Source organism: Ips typographus, linkage group LG2 (genome assembly GCF_016097725.1).
Source record: "Ips typographus isolate SLU linkage group LG2, UJ_Ityp_2.0, whole genome shotgun sequence".
Classification (NCBI taxonomy): Eukaryota; Metazoa; Arthropoda; class Insecta; order Coleoptera; family Curculionidae; genus Ips; species Ips typographus.
This window is the reverse complement of record NC_138423.1, coordinates 14,897,725-14,919,737: the sequence shown is the minus strand read 5'-3', so window position 1 is coordinate 14,919,737 and position 22,013 is coordinate 14,897,725. Positions and strand designations below refer to the sequence as shown.

Genomic DNA, 22,013 nt, shown 5'->3' with positions numbered 1-22,013 from the left:
CTTGCTAAATTAGAACTATGAATCCAGCTTTACAGTCATATTTTGGTTATTTTCATCGTAGTGTCCTTCTGAAAATCATCATTCTACTAAGGTTAATTAAAAATCAGTTGAAAATATAAAGAAATTTTTTATTTTGTCAGTTTAAAAGGTCAAACTCGAGTCGGTATGTTATAAACGCGAACAGACGACTGTCCCTAAAAAATGATGGCCCATGAACGCTCCCATTAACTACAAAGCAACAACTTGAAAGGAATATATAACAGTTACAAGCTACTGCAGACAAATTACAACGTTACAGTTTCCAAAGTTACCAACGACGTATAGATAATAGTTACAAAAACAAACTAAGCATCAAAGTTTAGTCGCGAAGCGTTCACCCTGAAGACCGAAACTATGTCGTGTTACATGAAAATAAAAATATCACATGCAGTTGAAATTGGCTTCAAATTTAAGTATCGTAATAGTCATACGTATAAATATATACACAGAAAACTGCCTAAATTTATCATATTTAATAAGGTAGAATCGATATTACCTTAACGGTGTCAACATCCACAAACGCGGATATAAATCTCACTGATATAAAAAAATAACATAGATTTCATTATTTTTAAACGTAATTCAATAAAAAGGAAACAATAAATAAAGATCTTTAATCACTACGAAACGGGGGTGGCGTGCAGGGCCGCGTATAGCGCTTGTTGTTGTTCGGGCGTCATTGTTTGCACCACTGTTTGGAAAAATGACTCGTTTGACTGTACTTGTCGAACGATGTTTAACATACGGGCGCCTTCAGTCGAACTTGGCTCGATCACCTCCATTTGGAACGCCTCCGCTATGATGTGAATGATTTTAGGGATGTTTGCATTGTTAGCACCTGAAAATAATAATTAACACCTGTGTTAATCGATTCCGACGTACTCAGAATTTTTTTTTTAAATCGGGCCTACACAAACCTAGCACAATGATTGCCAAATCTAGGGAGCTATCTAGGATTTCTACAGCTGAAACTGTAGAAATACAATTATTAAGGTCGATTTTCGCTTGCACTAACTGGCCAACATAACGCAAAACCCATTAGGATAGTGGCGGTGTTTCAGACAAATTTGACCCTTACGAAAATTCAGTCATTTGCAAAAAAAATGTTTCCAGAAATTTCCTAGCATTACGTCGTGGTAGACCTAGTAAGTCACGTGACCGTGTTTTTCTAATTTTCTAAATTCAATAGCCTTTAACCAGTCAAAAAATATTTGTGGTGCACCCTGTCACTAAACCGTAAATAACACGTGTATTTGTAGCACTTTGTATATACTTTTATATGTCGATGGGCACCCAATGAAATAACCTTCCCATTGACGTATAAAAATCGATTGGTTAGTAGTACTGTTTGCCCGCTATAATAGGGAGTCAACGTTGACCAAATTTTTTTAAGTATCCTTTTATTTAATCCTCAAAAACTCACTTTTTTCACTATTTTTGGTAGAGTTTTATACGTCAATGGACGGCCAATGAAATGAGATTTCCAAAAGTGTCACTATTTGGGTTAATATGTTAAAAGGTTTGGCCGCCAGGGGGCATCAAATTTGAGACAAATTTTTATGACTTTTTTGGTGCATCCTCTTGTTTAATCCTCAAAAACTCGCTTATTTGCACTATTTTTGGTAGAGTTTTATACGTCAATGGACAGCCAATGAAATGAGATTTCCAAAAGTATACCTATTTGGGTTGATATGTTAAACGGTTTGGCCGCCAGGGGGCATCAAATTTTTTATCACTTTTTTGGTGCATCCTCTTGTTTAATCCTCAAAAACTCGCTTTTTGCACTATTTTTGGTAGAGTTTTATACGTCAAAGGACAGCCAATGAAATGAGCTTTCCAAAAGTATGACTATTTGGGTTAATATGTTAAAAGGTTTGGCCGCCAGGGGGCATCAAATTTGAGACAAATTTTTATCACTTTTTTGGTGCATCCTCTTGTTTAATCCTCAAAAACTCGTTTTTTTGCACTATTTTTGGTAGAGTTTTATACGTCAATGGACAGCCAATGAAATGAGATTTCCAAAAGTATCCATACTTGGGTTGATATGTTAAACGGTTTGGCCGCCACGGGGCGTCAAATTTGCCAAACTTTTTTTTATCACTTTTTTGGTGCATCCTCTTGTTTAATCCTCAAAAACTCACTTTTTTGCACTATTTTTGGTAAAGTTTTATACGTCAATGGACAGCCAATTAAATGAGCTTTCCAAAAGTATCCCTCCTTGGGTCGATATGTTAAACGGTTTGGCCGCCAGGGGGCATCAAATTTGACAAATTTTTTATCACTTTTTTGGTGCATCCTCTTGTTTAATCCTAAAAACTCGCTTGTTGCGCTATTTTTGGTAGAGTTTTATACGTCAAAGGACAGCCAATGAAATGAGCTTTCCAAAAGTATCACTATTTGGGTTAATATGTTAAAAGGTTTGGCCGCCAGGGGGCATCAAATTTGAGACAAATTTTTATCACTTTTTTGGTGCATCCTCTTGTTTAATCCTCAAAAACTCGTTTTTTTGCACTATTTTTGGTACAGTTTTATACGTCAATGGACAGCCAATGAAATGAGCTTTCCAAAAGTATGACTATTTGGGTTAATATGTTAAAAGGTTTGGCCGCCAGGGGGCATCAAATTTAAGACAAATTTTTATCACTTTTTTGGTGCATCCTCTTGTTTAATCCTCAAAAACTCGTTTTTTTGCACTATTTTTGGTAGAGTTTTATACGTCAATGGACAGCCAATGAAATGAGCTTTCGAAAAGTATGACTATTTGGGTTAATATGTTAAACGGTTTGGCCGCCAGGGGGCATCAAATTTGAGAAAAAAAATTTATCACTTTTTTGGTGCATCCTCTTGTTTAATCCTCAAAAACTCGCTTTTTTGCACTATTTTTGGTAGAGTTTTATACGTCAAGGATAGCCAATGAAATGAGCTTTCCAAAAGTATCCCTATTTAGGTTGATATGTTAAACGGTTTGGCCACTAGGGGCGTCAAAGTTGACTCATTTTTTCATGACTTTTTTGATGCATTTTTTAGTTCAATCGTCAATAACTAACTACCTTATTTGCTACACTTTGTATAAGTTTTTATCTGTCAATAGATATTATTCTATCTAGCCGGAAAATGGGGTTTTCACGTCAAAACCCTCTAAATCCAGACACCCTACTGCTGCCTCACTTATTTAAGGCACAACCTAGAACAGTATTAGCGTCTGGACTTCAAATCTTCTGACATTTAAATATTAAAAGATAACTAGAATTAAATGGTTTAAATCCAAATGCACTAGCTTCTTTAGTGGATAAATGACCATTTAGCGTACATCATCACTTTCTAACAAACCAAACGACTTACCTAATATAAACTGATTATTCTGCTCAATCAAATCGCACATGTAACCATAAACGTGCGGCGACTCGTCCACATCTTCAATCACCGGCAACCAGGAAAACCAAATGGGCAGAATCTCGTTCACGTTGATCTGCGACGAGTTGTACTTCATGATTTTAGTGACGGCCGAAATAACGTTTTCTGTCGCGTTTATATTGCGCAGATCTTTCGATTGAGAATCGTTGATCACGTCCACCAGAACTGGTAAAATTTTGGATAATTCGGGAGCGAATTGCTCGCCACCGAATTGAGCAAGAACGCCCCAACCGTAAGCGGCCGCCTGTCGAACTTCGCAACTTTTGTCTCGTACATAAACCGCCAAAGGTTCGAGGAAATAGGCTTGGTATTTGGAGCACGCAGGGCCCGTGTACTCGATCACGTCGTCGAACACGCACAGGCCCCATTGTCGATCGGCCCAGCTTCTAGTCGGCACTAACAGGCGAACAAAGTGGTTCAGTACTTGATCGAATAAGGGGATGAAATTCTCCCGATAGATGATAAAGAGTGAGTGAAGAACGTCCGCTATTTTGCTTAATACGTAGTTGTCGTCGGATTCTTCGTCTGCGAGTTGCTCTTGAACTTCCTGAAATTAATTTGTCTGTATTTTAAATAATTATACAGATTATTAAGTAATGGTACGATTACTATGCATAAGCTCATAAAAACTGATTGTTTTCGAATGTGAGTGTTTAGGCAGAAAAGAAAATGTACCGTGGTTTTTACTGTAGTTAGTATAAAAAACCACTTCATTCAAACACAAGCTTCTATTTTTGTTAAAAGTTTTATCAGAACAAATTTTCATCAGAATATGCACCCCGTACGGTTCAACTTTTGAACAAAATAAGAGCTGACCCAAACAGACTGAGTATAAATAATATGTAATCTATACTGTATAAATTATGTTTGTAATAACTCATTGAGAACCAAAGTTAATTACACATTAACCATTGTTAAAAGGTACTATTCAACACACTTAAGATCCCCAGATTTAACACCTTTAGAATTGATTTTCATTTCAATGGTGAAATAAACAAATACTTGATCTGTCAAAATAAAAAAAGGAATATTAAATACTAATACTGGTTTACTATCGTCTTCCTGCTTTTAAAAACAGCTTAGGTAATCGTGGGATGAGAAGATTAACAGAAACACGTCGCACCACAGTTAATTGGGTGTTTCTGTTAACCTCCTCATCCTAGGATTACCTAAGCCGTTTCTAAATACTAATATTTAGAGTCCGGATTTCTGAAATTTCGCTTTTTGTAGATAATAAAATTTGTTTGTGCTTATTTGCTGATATTTCTTGTATAGGTTAATTTACAATTGCAATAGTTATATTGAAGACTTCTGAGAGAAAAAAACATACCAATTATCTGTTGCAAAATGGATAAGTATTAATTTACAAATTTAAACCTAAAACAAAAAAAATGCCTAAAAAAAAGTAAAAACATTCCAAAACACTATAGAAGCTTCAAAATGCCTTGCAAAAGCTTATAGAACAGCTTCCAAAAGCTTTTAGAACAGTCTAAAAGCTTCCGTACGCTTCTAGAGCAGTTTAACAGCTTCCAAAAGTTTCTAGAACCGTTTACAAGGTTTCAAATGCCTTAAAAGCAGTCCATAACCTTCAATGCTCTTTAAACTGTTCAAACACTTTCGCAATGCTTCGAAAGTAGTCTAAAAAAGTATTAAAACACTACAGAAACTCCAAAATGCTTCTCAAGCAGTCGAAAACCTTTTAAAACAATCTAGAAGTTTTCAAAAGCTTTTAGATCACTCTAAAAGCTTCCAAATGATCCTTAACTAGTGTAGAAGTTCTCAAAAAAATTCAAGGCAGTCTAAAAGTTTCTGTATGCTTCTAAAGCAGTTTAAAAGCTTCAATGCTTTTCAAACTCTCCAGAAACCTTCCAAATGCTACTAAATTAGACTAAAAAGTCTTCAAAACACTACAGAAACTCAAAAATGGTTCTTAAACAGTCGAAAGCCTTTCTAAACAATCTAGAACCTTCCAAAAGCTTTTAGAACAGTCTAAAAGAATTTGGAATCTTTCAACTAGCCTAGAAGCTCCCAAAAAATGTCAAAACAGTCTAAATGCTTCTAACAAATTCTAAAACCGTCTAAGAATTTTCAAATGCCTCTAAAACATTTCAGAACCTTCAATATGGGAATATATATACGGACTTTTGTAGAATTCATAAATTGAAAACTGGGATATCTTATTACGGTCCTAAATTCTTCAATCTGTTGCCATCTCACATAAAATTGTTACCTTTTCTGCAATTTAAAACAAAAATTAAAGAATATTTGATTGTTAAATCATTCTATTCTATCAATGAATTTCTTATTAGTGACTTTTCTGATTTTTCTCATTAATGACTTTTCTTTAGCTATAAGTATTCACATAAATGAAGCATTATATAGATTTAATATTTTTATATTATCAAATTCATTGACTATGACGTGTGTAAACCTTTTGTGTAAGCACGAATAAATTTTGTTTGTTTGTTTGTTTGTATGCTCTTTAAACTGTCCTTTAAAACCTTCCAAATGCTCCTCAAGTAGTTCAAAAGAATTTTGAAAGTTTTCAAAACAGTCTAAAATCTTCCATACAGTGCGTTTTTTTTAACGCGCAACATAGGATTTTACGTGTTAAATTTTTAAGCCCATGTTAGACCATGTTATTTTGGAACTACAAGTATAAAACTTAACGGGTGGCTGTTTCGTACCCTGAAGCTTAAGTAAGTTTACCAATTCGGCCTAAAAAGTGTTAAAAAGCTTGCAAAAAATCATCTTTTTTCGAAAAGGTTTTATCGTTTCATACTCCCTGTATGCATTGTTGTTCTTTGTTGTTTTTGATACTGGCACGGCAGGTAGCAGGTAAAATTTGGCGTAGAAAGTAAAACAGGGTGATCATTAACTTTATATCAAGAAAGTTAAGAACAAAAGAAGTATTTTTATAAGTGAATTGTTCAAAGTGACCTCCGTTTGAAGCCAAACAGTATTCCAAACAATCATAAAATGCCCTTTTGACGTTCAAAAGATGTCGGGTTGTGATGCAGTCAAAATATGACACTTTACCTGTTACCTGCCCTGCCAGTATAAAAACAACAAGGAACAACAATGCATACAGGAAGTATGGAACGATAAAATCTTTTCGAAAAAAAATGATTTTTTTTCCAGTTTTTAATCACTTTTTAGACCAAATTGGTAGACTTACTTAAGCTTCAGGGTACTAAAGACACACCCGTCAAGTTATAGACTTGCAGTTCCAAAATAAAATGGTCTAACATGGGCTTAAAAATTTAACACGTAAAATCCTATGTTGCGCGTTAAAAAAAACGCACTGTATATGTTTCTATAGCAGTTTAAAAGCTTCAAAAAATTTCTAGAACTTGAATTCCAAAAAAGTACATAATTTTGCATATCTGCTTTCAATCAAGCTTTTTTACAGATTTTCATGCTTTTCTGAGGAAAATAATTTTGCTTTTTAAGCGCTTAATAACGATTTTAATCCGGACTCTACTAATATTAAACGTGGTGGAAGTCGTGAAACGAACGTGAATTTTCATGCAATGGTGAAATGAGTTTGGGGTTTGTTTACTTCTTTAGTGCATGCACAAGTGAACTGTGATTGATTATTTAAAAAAAAGTGTATTATCAATAACCTACTTGATCGTTTTTAAGATTGAATGAAAATGTGTGTATTTAATTTTATGATTTTCGTAAATTAACAGAGTTGTTTTATATAGAGCAATAATTCTGTGTTCAAAATGCCCTTTAGGTATAATGAAAAGACACAAATTCTCATATCAAGACTATTTCGATAAGTTTTCTTTAATAACGCTTTTTGTTCTGGTTTTAAATTCTCTCAGGCCTCTGAGGGACCATTTTGAATATTGCCAAACCCTCTAAGTGCTACTGAAAACATTCTAAAAAGCGCCAACCGCCTCTACAAGTGTCTACAAGTTAAACTTTTCAAGAATTGTTTTAAATGGTCGTCAGATGCTTCTAGGACTGTTTTAAATGTGCCATAACCTCTAAATGATATTGAAAACTGAATATGCCAAACACCTCTAAATGCTGCTGAGAACTTTCTGAAAAGTTCCAGAGCCCTCTAAAACTGTCTTCAACTTTCTCAAAACTGTTTTAAACTGCCAAAGGCCTCTAGGACCATTTTTAACATGTCAAACCCTCTAAGCAGTGCTACTGACAAACTTTTAAAAAGTGCCAAAGGCCTGAATCTCTCTGTCGAATCATAGTATGACGTCAGGACCACTAGCCGGGCCATTTTGAATTCGTTAATTGCAGCAGTTCGGTCCAAAATAAATGTTTTTTTTTAAGTGGTATAGGTTCGATAGATTATGTACTGAAGATTTATATGTAGTATCTTTAAAGATTTTTTTTTCAAATTCCCTATTGTTTTAAATGGTCAGATGCCTCTAGGACCGTTTTGAATGTGCAATAACTTCTAAATGATATTAGAGAACCAGAGGCTTCCACAAGTGTCTTTAACCTTCCCAGACTTGTTTTAAATTGTCAGAGGCCTCTAGAACCGTTTTGAACGTGCCAAGGACCTTTAAATACTACTGAGAATTTTCTGAAAAGTTTCAGAGCCGTCTTAATCTTTCTCAGAGCTGTCTTACATTGTCAGAGACCTTTAGGACCATTTTGAATTTGTCAAAGACCTCCAACTGCTACTGACAACCTTCTACAAAGTGTCAGAGGCCTCTATACAAGTGTATAAAACCTTCCAGGAATTTTTTTAAATAGTCAAAAGATTTTAGATTTATTAAGAAAGGGTCAGCGGCCTTTAAATGCTATTGACAACATTCTAAAAATTGCATTATTTATATACCACTTGCAGACTTTGATTGATTGGTCATATCTACCATATAATTTATTCTAGGTTCCGCCTTAGGCTATAATCTGAAACTACAATCAGTTTGACAATCAATATCATATAATCACCGATAAACGTTTTTTGCTGGTGAATGTCAGTCAGAAGTTACTGAACAGCCTATATGCGTCCTGAAATTCGCTATCGTTGATTGATTTCTTGTAACTGTTTCTGTTGATTGTTAATATTATAATTTTTTTTTGATTTTTGGTATAACTTGACAGAAAATGTAGGAAAGGTTAACACAGTGGAAAACTGACTTACCTCGTCATAATCCTCATCCAGATGCTTTTTATGGCGATCGATGGCCCTTTCAAAGTGTTCGGTCATGAATTTATCAATAATCCGCAAAATCTCGGCCATTGACTCTTGACTGATGTAGGACGGTCCTAGTTTCTGAATGCACCTCGCCAATGAGTCCAACATGACCAGTAACACTTCGTTTTCGGGCTCGGTATCGATATCTCGCAGCAATTCCGGGCAGATGAACCGCCACATATCGTTGACAAAAGCTGCACCTCTGCTTACGCAACGTGACCGTTTAATTCAAGTTTTGGTTAGGATTAACTACATTACCTGCACGCGACACTTTCCAAGAGCCAAGGGAGAGATTCGGCGGCGGCACTTCGAACCCCGTCGTGAAAATAGAATTTCAACATGGGCACCATCAATTTAACGGTTTCTTCAGCGTATGGAGCAAACGCGTCTTTTAATTCGCGAGCGTAGCACGTGAGCATCATACAGGCCGCGGCTTTATCTTCCAATCCTGATGATAATAGTAAATTCACAAACATAAGTTTAAATGATTCAATTTTTTTAGCTAGCAGTTTAAAATTAATAACTTACCGGCAGTACGAATACCAAAATTCTTTTGTTCGCCTAAAGACACAAACTGCCAGTCGTCATTCTGATCTTCTATTCCTGCCATTTCTTCACTATCCAAAAGAGCCACGTCCGGCTTCATCGCAGCCGTCTTCATAACGGGTCCCATTACCAGAGGTAAATAGGGTTCAAAGTTTTTCCCTAAGACCTAAAGTAACATGTAAATGTTTCAGTTTTCTTTTCTGTATTCAACAAAATCACCTTGCAAATACGCGACCATGCCGATATCAAGTAGCTGGTCTGGGGATCATCGTCCGGCAACTCGATTCCGCTTCCGTACGTTTTTAATAGCATATCCATTACTTCGGTGGCGTCCGCGCTGAATTTTTCCGGTCCCACCGCTATTCCAATTAAAGTCACACATTCAATTGCTTTGCCTGAAAAGAAGGATTTCAAAAGTGTTCAAAAGATCCCACATATAAAAAGTGAAAAATGGTTAGGAAGTTGTGAAACATAAATTATGAATTCTATGGCCATATTCTTTCTCAAGCTCCGTGGAGTGAGCAGAACGTTTTTGACATCACGAAATTCTATCTATTGAATATCTATTGACCAATTAACTTTCTCAAAAAACGAAAAACGATTTTAAATGGGTTTTCTAAAACTGCAATTCTTTTCCCACTTAACCGACTTTGTTGCTAAACTAAAGGGTTTTAAATTGTTAATATTTTTTAGACTTTTCCTTAAATCTCGCATAATTTTTGGCTGTTCTTTTCAGCCTCAAATTTCAACATTGAATCAGTTTATAGAGCTTGCATTATCACATATTAGCAATGTCCGTTTTGAAGTTAACATCATAAGTCACTCTGAATGTTGTTTAAACCCGCATTCGTTTTTATGTTCCACGAAACAAATTCGTCAATGGCAGTGTCAGTTGGTCAAATTACTGTTTAACACTGTCTAACAAATGCGGCCATTATGCTCAGCAGCTATCAAAATCTATAGGGTACTATTTTCTTCTTTTTTGGATTTAGAAATTATTGTTTTATCTCTTGCATTTTATTTTTGCTTCTCTCTTAACTTCCAACTTATTTGCAAAAATAGCAAACAAAACACTCCCTTCATAAAAATGCATTTAAACTGTGTTGCCTGTTATTATACTATCACTTTTTTTCCTGAAAAATACATACTACAGATATTATTGCTCTTCAGCAACATCTAACTCTGTTGTCCGAAGAAATGTTTCTCCATGACTTTTACCAAGCGCCAAGTAACAATAAAAAAAACTTATTCAATTAATGTTAATGACAATGCACCATCTCATCATCATCACTTTTAAGGCTGATTTTAGTTCGAAATGTGTTATGAAGATATTAGGAACGAGGAGAATAGGACCTATAGGATCCTGGGTTATGTTTTCAAAAACACTAAATCTTTCCAGAATATTGCCATTTACTCAGGCTTTAAAACAGCTTTGTAAGACCTTACTTAGGCATCTACAATATGGTGTCTCAAAACTGACTCTCACAAAAAACTTATCAAAGAAGCTCAGAAAATTAAATATTTTTAACTCATCTGACAGAAAAATTAAACATTTTCTGTTTACTTCCTCTTAACTTCCCTTAAGTATTTTAATTCACTTAGATTTTAGTTCATCTACCTCTGGCGCCCCATTACATATAATTACCACAAGGTGTCTGAAATGGGTACTTTAAATAAATAAATAATAAGCCAATCAACGAAAAGATATATAATTTTTGATTTCGTAACTTTGTTTGGACTAGTTAGAAGCTGAACATATCAAAAGTGCCCGCTCGTAGCCATTGAGCCGGCGCGGCGAGGAGGAGGGATTTTGACAGTATTACTTTGCGGTTTTTTGTTTATATATCTGCAACTGTGGGTGCTACCGAGGTGACCACTCTATGCAAAATACAAGTAAAAGCTCATTTGATTTGCTACAAATTTCAGTCACGTTTCTCGATATCTTTTATAATTTTAGAGATATCCGCTCTCCAGTGTCTGTAAACTTGACAAACGCCACGAGACTTTCTAGAATAAAAATGTTGAGCACTATTGGCGTTTCAAGATAAGGGATACTCCCTCTGGTGATCAGTTTTGAAAACAGTTTCGGGCATTCCAGCTGTCATTTCTCCGTTTGTTTACATTGATTTTGGTTAGGCATTTAGCACTGGTTTCATAAATATGAAGTGACAGTGTTATACAGGATGTCCCATAATGCTTTGCAGTTTTTACAGAGCGTTAGTTTGACAACGCTGTTTAGTGGCGCCACGAGTCTGTATTTGCCAGGTCGAGGAAGGTTGCAGATTATTTAATCACACAAGTACACACAGGATGGTTACTTCAAAAATTACTTAATCGAGTATGTCTTGTTTAGCCACGAAGCCAATGTCCATTTAAATGGGGCAGTAAACAAGCAGAACTGTCGCTATTGGAACGATGAGAATCCTAAACAGAAGCACGAACAACCACTACACAGTCCCAAAGTCACGGTGTGGTGCGCAATGTTTGCGCGCGGAATTATTGGTCGGTGCTTTTTTGAGAACGACCGAGGCCAACCTGATTCAGTCAATAGTGACCGCTATGTTAATATTTTAAACGATTTTTTCCGACCAGCCCTTCAAGAATTCGTAGGGTTTGATGCCAATACCTGGTTTCAGCAAGATGGGGCCACAGCCCACACCGCCAGAAGATCAATGGCAACGGTACGAGATCTGTTTCCGGACAAAGTCGTTTCAAAGTGGGGGGACCTACGTTGGCCCCCACGAAGTCTTGACCTGACTCGCCTGGACTTTTTTTGTGGGGCTATCTAAAGTCCAAGGTGTACGAGACACCGCCACGTACTCTGAGGGCTTTAAAATTGCGAATCCAGGCTGAAATAAACGCCATTCCAGAGGAAATGGTACAGGCTGTTTTTGGCAATTTAAGGTCCAGACTTCAAGAATGTGGCACGGAAAGGAAAACATCTTGAGAACATTATTTTTAAGAAATAAAAATCCGCGTTCATTGTTAACATTTTCCCATTAAATTAAATATTTTTAGGCAAAAATATTTGTTTTATTTCAGTTTAAACACAACAAAACATTCTGGGACACCCAGTATTATTTACAATGTTAGGTTGGGAAAAAATTTAGTTCAAATGGCGCTGTGAACTTGAAACGCCAATACCAGATACCGAAAAACTTATTCAGCTTTCATAGTTTTCGAGATATAGGCAAAAAAAACGAAAAATGAGTTATTCGGTCAAAAAGAGCAAAAATGTGAACCAAATCTTGTCACAATTACAGACGTTCAAGAGCAAATATCTCGAAAACTGTGAAACATCGAAAAACTTCCCCTTCTCTATTCCGGTTAGTCTTCTAATATGTTCACCTTTTAATTAGTCTGAACAAAGTTACGAAGTCAAAAATTGTGTTTCAAGCATTTCCCTCTATACGATTTTTGCGGGTTTTCAGTATTCCAACTGTTGCTAAAAAACAACAGTAAGAAAATACTGTAAAACCACTCTAGTTTTATTCGTAATCCGTTCAAAGATGTCTTATCTCCGATTTCATAAAAAATAGTGTTACTCGTAGGAAATTCATATTTCTTGCTAGCTTTGGCTATCAACTTGCATCATTGGCCGGACATATGTCTTACTTTTCCTACTTGATACAAAATATACTTAATAGCACAACTGTAAAATTTAGAGTTTTGAAAAAATCCTGTAAGAAGATTCACTCAAACCAAAACTAAATTAAAACTCACCTCTTAGCAACTTGTATTCTTCCTTGTTTGCGTTCTGAATGATAAACTTTAGACATGGCATCAGTCTGTCGTAATAGGCGACGAATTCGTTTTCGGCCGTGTCAGCCACACTGGCAATGGTGGTCACTACCTGTTCTAGCACCAATTTAGTTCCTTTTTCCACCAGTTCGTTCATTTTCGACTGTAGGATTCTCTCTAATTTGGCCATCAACGGTTCCAAATAGCCGCTCAAGATGTGTTTCGGACAATCTTCGGCGAAATTCACCAGAGCAGCACCTAAAATGTGTGTAGACTCAGGATACGTTCAAATTACGTTAATATACCAGTAGCGGGACTCCCGAAAAACAGACAACAAAAGTTCAAGATCGAAATTATTTTAATAATACGGTACTGCCGAAATCAGTCACCTCTAAATTATTTCAAAGGCTACATTTACGATTATAGAAATCATTTCAAAAAGACATTAGCCGGCAAAAGCGTTTTGGTCATCATGCCATCCCTGTTCATCTTAAAACTTGCTCCTGTGTCTTTTTCTAAGAAGCGGTAATTCTAACCCTGACCTACAAAAGTAGTTTTTACGTTTTGTCGGGATTTTCAGTTTGATTGTATGTTTGTGTTTAATACTTTTAATCGTTCAGTTATTGGGTATAAATAGGCAGAAAAAAAAATGAAGATTAGCAATGATTTATGGGCAAAGACATTAATATCTTAGGATAGACCTGCCTAGTCATTCATAAATACAGATAATTTTTAAGCAGACACCTCTTTTTATCGATCCGTTGCAGCCGAAAGTAATGAATGAACAAACGGCGGGTGGGGATGGGTCTGTTCTAACACGTGTTTTAGGTTGTTGTCTCTCTCTTTATAGTCCGAACTGGAATTCAGTGCCGGAAAACTGAATTGTGCATCTTATATCATATAGGGTTAAATATATTGCTAATATTATTTATTTTTTTACTGAAAATTGAGGAATTTTTACAAACTATTTGGAAATACGTGGTCACACCATCAAAATGCAAATCACAACAAAGAACTTTCAATATGGCCGCAATTTACTAGAAATACTACCACCAGTGCTTCCCCATTGGTCAGCTTTGTATAGTCGTGTTCTGCTCCGTTGCCACGTTTCTTACAACGTTTCCGCAGTTTATGAGGCCAAATCATATTTTACAATGTAAATTTTAAAATACTCGTATACATTAATATGCAGAACAAATGTGTTGAAAAAATACACACGAAAGTTTTTTACAGTAAGGCTTTCGCCATAGACTAATTTCGTCTTTTCATCTCTTATAACTGTGTATTACTTGTCAGCGTAGTTGCACAAGCGGGCAACATTGCCTACATAATTGGCTCAAATTTTGGTGGGGTAAAAGATGTGTTAAATGCCGTTTATAATGTGACGTATCATCTTGGCACAAACTTTGATAGAATAGGGGCAGGTCTATACAGGGTAATTCAAATTCGACCCTCACCATTGGGATCTCAGAAACCATAAGAGATACGAGAAAGTTTAAATTGGGGCAAAGTTGCGCAATTTAAAGCTCAACCAAATGCTGATTTAAAATTTTTGATTTTCCGAGTACTTCCGAAGATATCCGAAAAAAACTGAAAATTTGATTTTTTGTTTTTATTTATTTCTAACCTTATTTGAAGAGATATCCCAAAACTAAAAGCATCTTTTCATTGCCACTTTTTCCTAGCTATTCGATGATGGATACAAATTTGCCACACGACGTTTCGTTTTCTGTCAGTCATCATCAACTTTCTTTTTTCTTATGGGCGCCATATTGGATTTTTAGCCCACCAAATAGTACGTTTTATTCTGATTTTAGTGATGTATAATAACTTATGATTTGCTTCATAAATAACAAAATAATTCAATAAAAACTATTTTTACTTTAGTTATTGGCTTTGAGTTAATGAGCCGTTTTAAAAAATGTCATTATTTGACAGTACTTGTCAAACACGATAATTCGGATGATCATTAGAGCGTCAATCATAGTTAAAAATGTATCTAGAAAAGAAACCCTCGCAGAAAATGTTATTATTATACAAGCATTGCTGAACTATTTAGGTTAATCAGAAAAAGAGATTTGTTAGCATTATCTCTAACTTATTTATGTTTCCAAGAGAAAGATCATCATTTTAGGAACTTCATTTTTTGCCAAATTTCAATTTTTTATAATGTTAAGTGCAAGTTTATAGTTATTTATACAGCAAGTGACTTAAACCATTTTTTATTCATTCATATTTATTCGAGTGAATAAACCAGTATAAGTCACGTGTCTTATACAGTATTCTATTAAATTTCGACTTTTTATATTAAAAAAAAAACTAAAATTACAGTTCTATTAAATTTGCACCGCGCCCCATAGATGTAACATTGATGTTTGTTTGTTTACATCTGTAAATAGGCGAATGTCATTCAGAGTGATTTAATCAATGAATAAAAAAAATGTAAACATAGCAGGAAGGAGCAATAGCAAACCAAGTGGGTGACAGAAACAAGGGCGAGGCGGGGGGAGTAATATGGCGGCCGTCAATATTTGTTAATCTTGTCCACTGTACAACTTAATTTAAATTTGCAAAACTCAACTGTTAAAGAACCACAAACAAACAAAACAAACTAACACTATACTACAACAAATACAAACAACAAATTTTGGCGGGTTTGAAACTCCAAACTTTCAATGACTGCGTCAATTCAACTGCGCAGTAGGCGAATGCGCAATCAACTTCCGTCCCCCTCGCTTAATGCACAAACGGGTTATAATTTGTATTATTGTTACCTCCTGATACTTGTTCTTTTTACTCATTGGATTTAATAGTTACTTTGCAGCAAGTGACTTAAACCATTTTTTATTCACGAAAAGAATAACTAGGTCCACAAGCGTAGCGAGTGGCCTAAGCTCTTCGAGGGAATAAACCGGTTTAAGTCACGTGTACACCTTTGTGACTAAGTATGTTCAGGCCAATTGCGTGTGACAAGTACTACCAAGTAATCTTCATAAAACGACTCATTAACTCAAAGCTAACTAAGGTAAAATCTCTAAAAGCTCTAATGATCGTCCGAATTATCGTGTTTGACAAGTACTGTCAAATAATGACATTTTATGAAACGGCCCATTAACTCAAAGCCAATAACTAAAGTAAAAATAGTTTTTATTGAATTATTTTGTTATTTATGAAGCAAATCATAAGTTATTATACATCACTAAAATCAGAAAAAAACGTACTATTTGGTGGGCTAAAAATCCAATATGGCGCCCATAAGAAAAAAGAAAGTTGATGATGGCTGCCAAAAAACGAAACGTCGTGTGGCAAATTTGAATCCATCATCGAATAGCTGAGAAAAAGTGGCAATGAAAAGGTGCTTTTAGTTTTGGAATATCTCTTCAAATAAGATTAGAAATAAATAAAAACAAAAAATCAAATTTTCTGTTTTTTTCGGATATCTTCGGAAGTACTCGGAAAATCGAAATTTTTAAAACTGCATTTGGTTGAGCTTTACATTGCGCAACTTTGCCCCAATTTAAACTTTCTCGTATCTCCTATAGTTTCCGAGATCCCAATGGTGAGGGTCGAATTTGAATTACCCTGTATACGTTAGTATATATTAATGTCTTTGTTTATGGGACTACACATTAGATTGTTACAGCCTGAAATGGCCACTGGAAAATTTGTGGGTAGTGCCGGCAATAACTGTTTCAAATCGTAATATACCGAAATTTACCGAACGTTATTCAACATCTACCATTTCGTTCGATTCGAAACCGATGATTTCGATTTCGAGATTATTACAATCGATAATTCAGGACTCCCGCTACAGATTAGTGTGTTATTGCCGTTTTGACAGTGTGTAAAGAAAAATATGTTGAGTGTTATATTAACAACTGTGACTCACCAGCATGAGCTTGTACTCTCGGATTAGCATTATCGTCGAGTAGTATTAATAAACCAGGTACAACTCGATCGTGGAATTTCTTCTCAAACACCGGCGCAAAATCTGTAGACATTTGACCGATTGCGTTGCAAGCAGCATAACGCACCTGAAATAAACACTTTAACTTAAAACTCTCTAAAAAATACTGTCACAATACACTAATAAAGTAAAGAGAACATCTCATGCGGAATACCAAAGTGCAAACTCACCCTAGGATGTGGATCTTGCAAGTATCTTAAAACACTTTCCATAACACCGGGTACCCCTTCCATAATCTGCGGTAACATAGGCTCCATGTGTTTATGACATCCCTCGCCAATGGCACTAATCGCCATCAAAGCCGCGTGCCTCTGTTTCCAATCCGGACTGCTCAGCATCATCGGTATGTTGGCCGTAACCAGTGGAAGAATCACTTTTCCACCTAAACCGGTAGCTAAGCGATCTAAAGCGGCCTCGGCCACCACGTTATTGCAATCGTTGTCTTCGTCGAGCAATTCGTCAGATTCAGCCCAGTTTTCCTCGTCCTCCAGATCGGCCATGAACTGCAAAATCAACGGCACCAACTGCTCCATGTATTTACCGGCCATTTTCCGGACCATGGCCGGCGCCATTTCCGCCAACGTCACCATCACTTCCAATGCTAGTGCGCGCCAAGAATCTAAAGAGCTTGCGTCACTAAACACTTTCATACACATCTCGTATATGTTCAGTAATTCCGGACGCAAATATTTCGGGGTGTTCTCGGCCAAATCGATTAACACCTGAAACAACACAACTTAAAAACACCCAAGCGACAAATTATTAAATAGAACACCACCTACTTTGAGCAAACTGTCATCATTTTGAATTTGTATACTCTCAGCGATCACCACTAACATGGGCGCTAGAAGGTCGGCAAAATGTTTCAGGATTTGAGTTTCCTTATCGTTGATCAGAATAAAAGCACCGACGGCTTTCACGGCCTGGAACCTGACCTCGTAGGGCTGAGTCGGTTGCAGGCTTTGCAGTAACATTTGCTTGATCAGATCCAGGTAGTTGTTTTGCTGATTACCGAATACGCCGGGAACGCTCGCAAACATTGTCAAAGCGGCTTCTTTCAGTTCTGGGTTTGGATCGTTTGCGCAATGGAACAGAAACTGAAACAATAATTTTTAATGTAACTCTTTATTAGGATTAGGAAAGTGAAGGAGTAATTTTAGAACCTGTTGATCAATTAATAATAATACTCTACCTACTTTCTTCCTTGTCTATGTTTAAATGATATCCATTTATTTTAGGATAGTTAGGGAATCTTTATTACAAACCATTTTAATTTTACTGCACCAGTAACTGACCAGCAACCAGTATTGGACGTCATTACGTTGTTAAGAATCCTTTTGTGACTGTCAAAAACAAATTTTAAAAACTAACATGATTTTAGATTTTTTTCTCTAGATGTTTTCATCCACGTTAGTTTACACATATTTTTGTTTCAAAATATTCATTGAAGACCAGAAATTAAAGTAGTCTATTTATACTGATATAAATAATTGATAATTAAAGAACACTGTTATTCTTCACTTCTTCTATTGGAAAAAACGACAATTTTGTATGGATATTATGGTTAATACAAAAATTAGAATTTACAATGTTTGAAATAGCTAATCACTTTACTAACACATTAATTCATCTAGTAGTTAATGTTTTTTATGTAAATTTACACATTGAAATACCAAGATACTTTGGTAATGTAAAAACTTTTTTAGAAGGTCAATTACTGGTATAGTAACCCTTAATTGGCCTTTCATAAACCATTTATATTAATTACAAATTACAAGTAGTCTTTTGATCTTTACTCTTATTTTCCTGACTGCCAACACAAATGAATCTTGAAAGAAAAGTAAAAAACCAAAACCTGTTGGTGATTGGTCAGGAAAAAGCAGCTTGTTTGACTACTGACTGTGCTTCACAAAACACAATTTAATGGTTGATCAAACTTTCTGATAAAATGGTCATGTGACCACCTGTCATATCAGCTCTGGTAGATTGATACATATTCCTCTCTTCCTTTGGTGCATTGGTTTGCAAATGTTTTAATTCCTATAGAGAATTTTGAAATTTCAGTACATGCATGTGTTTCCTTAATATGTTTTCCAAACACTTGAAAACCTTGTTGAAAACTATGAATTATGTATATAAAAAAAATAAAAGATAAGCATTAATAAAACCAGAAAAAAAAAAGATTCAAAATGGTTACTTTAGACAAGACAGAAAATTCCAATACATAATTCAATTTACAAAGAGCCAAAAGAATATTGTGTAATTGATCCAATTTATTTATTTTATTTTTTCATTAAGTGATAAACCATAAATCACAATTGCAAGGGCATAATAGTAAATTAAATATTCTTAAATAAAAACAGAGTTAAAAACACATTATTATGTTGAATAAACTGCTTGCCCATCTAAAGAGATACAGTGAATTTCTTTCACACTTAAAGCATCCTTATTTTCAAATCAAAAGAAGTTTCCTATGGTTTGCACTGTTATGTAGCTTATTATTAGAATCCGGATTAAAAAGCACTAAGTCGTGAAAAAAAGCAAAAAAAAAGCATGAAAATCTGTAAAAAAGCACAAAACTCTTTCAGAGATGCAAATTTTTTTTGAGTTCAACTTCTAGAAATTTTTTGAAGATTTCAAATTGCTTTAGAAGCATACGGAAGACTTCAGACTGTTTTGAAAACCTTCAAAAGTGTTTTGAACTACTTGAGAGCATTTGGACGGTTTAAACAGCATATTGAAGGTTCTGGAATGCACTTTAGAGGCATTTGGAATCTCTTACACGGTTCACAAAACTTTTTGGAAGCATCTAAACTGCTTTAATATTTTCTGGGAGCTTCTAGACTAGTTGAAAAGCATTATTTTAAACTATTCTAAATTATTTTGAAAGCTTCTAGACTGTTTTTTAAAGACTTCAGACTGCTTTAGAAACATTTTGAAGTTTCTGTAGTGTTTTGAAATCTTTTTAGACTACTTTAGGCTTAGGAGCATTGAAGATTCTGGACTGCTTTTAAAACATGTGAATTTAAACTTTTGAAAGTTTGAAACTGCTTTAGAAGCATAAGGAAGCTTTTGAGAGTTTCTAGATAAATTGAAAAGCATTGAGACTGCCTTGAAATTTTTTGAGAGCTTCTAGACTAGTTAAAGATTATTTAAAAGCCTTGAGAGTGTTCTAAAACCTTTTGGAAGCTTCTAGACTGTTTTGGAAGGCTTTAGGCATATTTTGGAGTTTCTATAGAGTTTTAAAACCTTTTTAGACTACTTTAGGAGCATTTGGAAGGTGTTTGGGCAGTTTAAAGAGCTTTGAAGGTTCTGGACTGTCTTTAAGACATTTGAAACCTTGTAGACAGTTTTAGAAACTTTTGGAAGGAAGCTGTTAAACTGCTTTAGAAGCATAAGGAAGCTTTTGAGAGTTTCTAGATAAATTGAAAAGCATTTGGAAGCTTATGACTGTTCTAAAAGCTTTTGAAAGCTTCTAGGCTGCTTTGTAAGCTTTGCAAGGCATTTTAGAGGTTTTATAGTGCTTTGGAATGTTTTTATATTTTTTTAGTCTCCTTCATTTCTAAATTGATACTTATACATTTTGCAACATGTTTTTGTCACGAGAGATGCCACATCCCATGCAAAAACAACACATTTTCAATTAAACATAAGAATGTGTTGTTCAGGGTGTTTCTCATTACTTTCTCTTCAGAGTCTTCAGTAGGGTAGAAGTGATAAAAACTACCTAAGGCACTTTAGATATAATGGATGTTAGATAAAGCTGTTTGAATGTTTGACTCATTAAAGCCTCAACAAATTAAACTTTATCACTGAAGACAATAAAGAACATTTTAAATCTAATCCAGACAATAAAGAATAATTTAAATCATAGCACTGTAATACAAGAAATACCTCAATTGAATGAGTAATAATGACCATCAATTACAAAACTGTACATTCAAATTTAATAATAAAACAACTGTTAGTTCATCCAATTTGCTTTGGTAAATGATTATTATGTGTTCTAAAACCAGCAGCTGGCCTTGTAAACAAATATTATTAATTCAAAGTTTTAACTAACTACCAAACAATTGCAAAATTACAATCATGTTTACCTGAAGGAATTCTGGCCATTGGTTGTTCCCTTCATCATCAATTAAATTTCTAGCAACTTCAGCAACCACTTCACAAACTTTATGCCTGAGCAGTTCACTCTTGACCTGTTGTATGGCTAGCAAAACTTGTTCTTTCAACTGCACCTGACTCTCTGGCGGTAATTTTGGATAAAAGTCCAGGAAATCATTGGAGAAAACTCTTCGCAGCAATACTGCTGATATTTGTCGGGCGTCATCTGCCAAATTCCCATTGTGAATTGCACTTAACAGGTGGCTGATTTTGCTTTCCACTGGTAGACTGTGATAGGCCTCCTAAAAACATGTAGGTGCTGATTAAGCTATTTGTAACAAATTAAAGAAAAAGGTGAAGGGATTAAAAGCTGAGTCATTTTCCCGCCCTTTCTAAATCCAGACAGGGCAGTGACATTGAAAAACTGGTTAGGTCAAAATCCCACAAGTGTGTGGGGCACCTTATGGCAGTAAAACAAAAAGCTTGGTCATTGTTTTTTTTTACAGGTAAAGACATGCGGCTCATTAACATTCAATCAAACACGTTGTGGAAAGCCGAAAAGAACGCGATATTCCGGCTGAACTGGACGGTGCCTCGTAGATATTTTTACGTCACTGGATGAGCAAAAAAAAGACAATTACGGGACTTACCTCGGCTTGAGACCTGATGTTGTTATCGGTGGATAAAAGGGTCGTCAATATTTGATAAAATTGTTCTTGATCGGCGGCCATGGCGCCTAGTGCATAAAAGAACACAACTGTAAAATGTCAGCTGTCAATTAGACGTTCGAGTTCGGACACTTGCTTGACGTAAAGAAGCGCTAAAAAAAAACAACGACAAATGACAGCCTACCTGACTTTCAGTAAGGCCAGCCAAGATTGTCAATTATGCACTTTAATATGCAAAAAATTCATAATTTAAAGTTTTTCCGCAAAAAAAAGCAATTTCTTCTAGAAAGCTGGTGAAAATAAGACGAGACTATTGATTGTTACATTAATTATTTTAATTTTTTCGGAAATGGTG

At 35.3% G+C, this 22,013-nt stretch overlaps 1 protein-coding gene across 1 annotated transcript; it reads right to left on the bottom strand.

Annotated features, from left to right (window-relative positions):
- Positions 1 to 107: 107 nt before the first annotated feature.
- Positions 108 to 21,781, bottom strand: Karybeta3 (karyopherin beta 3). The gene is made up of 12 exons (XM_081974042.1): positions 21,641 to 21,781; positions 20,981 to 21,292; positions 17,666 to 17,980; positions 17,054 to 17,605; positions 16,806 to 16,950; positions 12,899 to 13,174; positions 9,395 to 9,570; positions 9,158 to 9,341; positions 8,888 to 9,077; positions 8,576 to 8,831; positions 3,382 to 4,000; positions 108 to 877 (listed from the first exon to the last, which is right to left on the bottom strand). The coding sequence occupies exons 1-12, from the start codon at positions 21,719 to 21,721 to the stop codon at positions 660 to 662; spliced, it is 3,324 nt and encodes a 1,107-aa protein (XP_081830168.1). The 5' UTR covers positions 21,722 to 21,781; the 3' UTR covers positions 108 to 659.
- Positions 21,782 to 22,013: the final 232 nt, after the last annotated feature.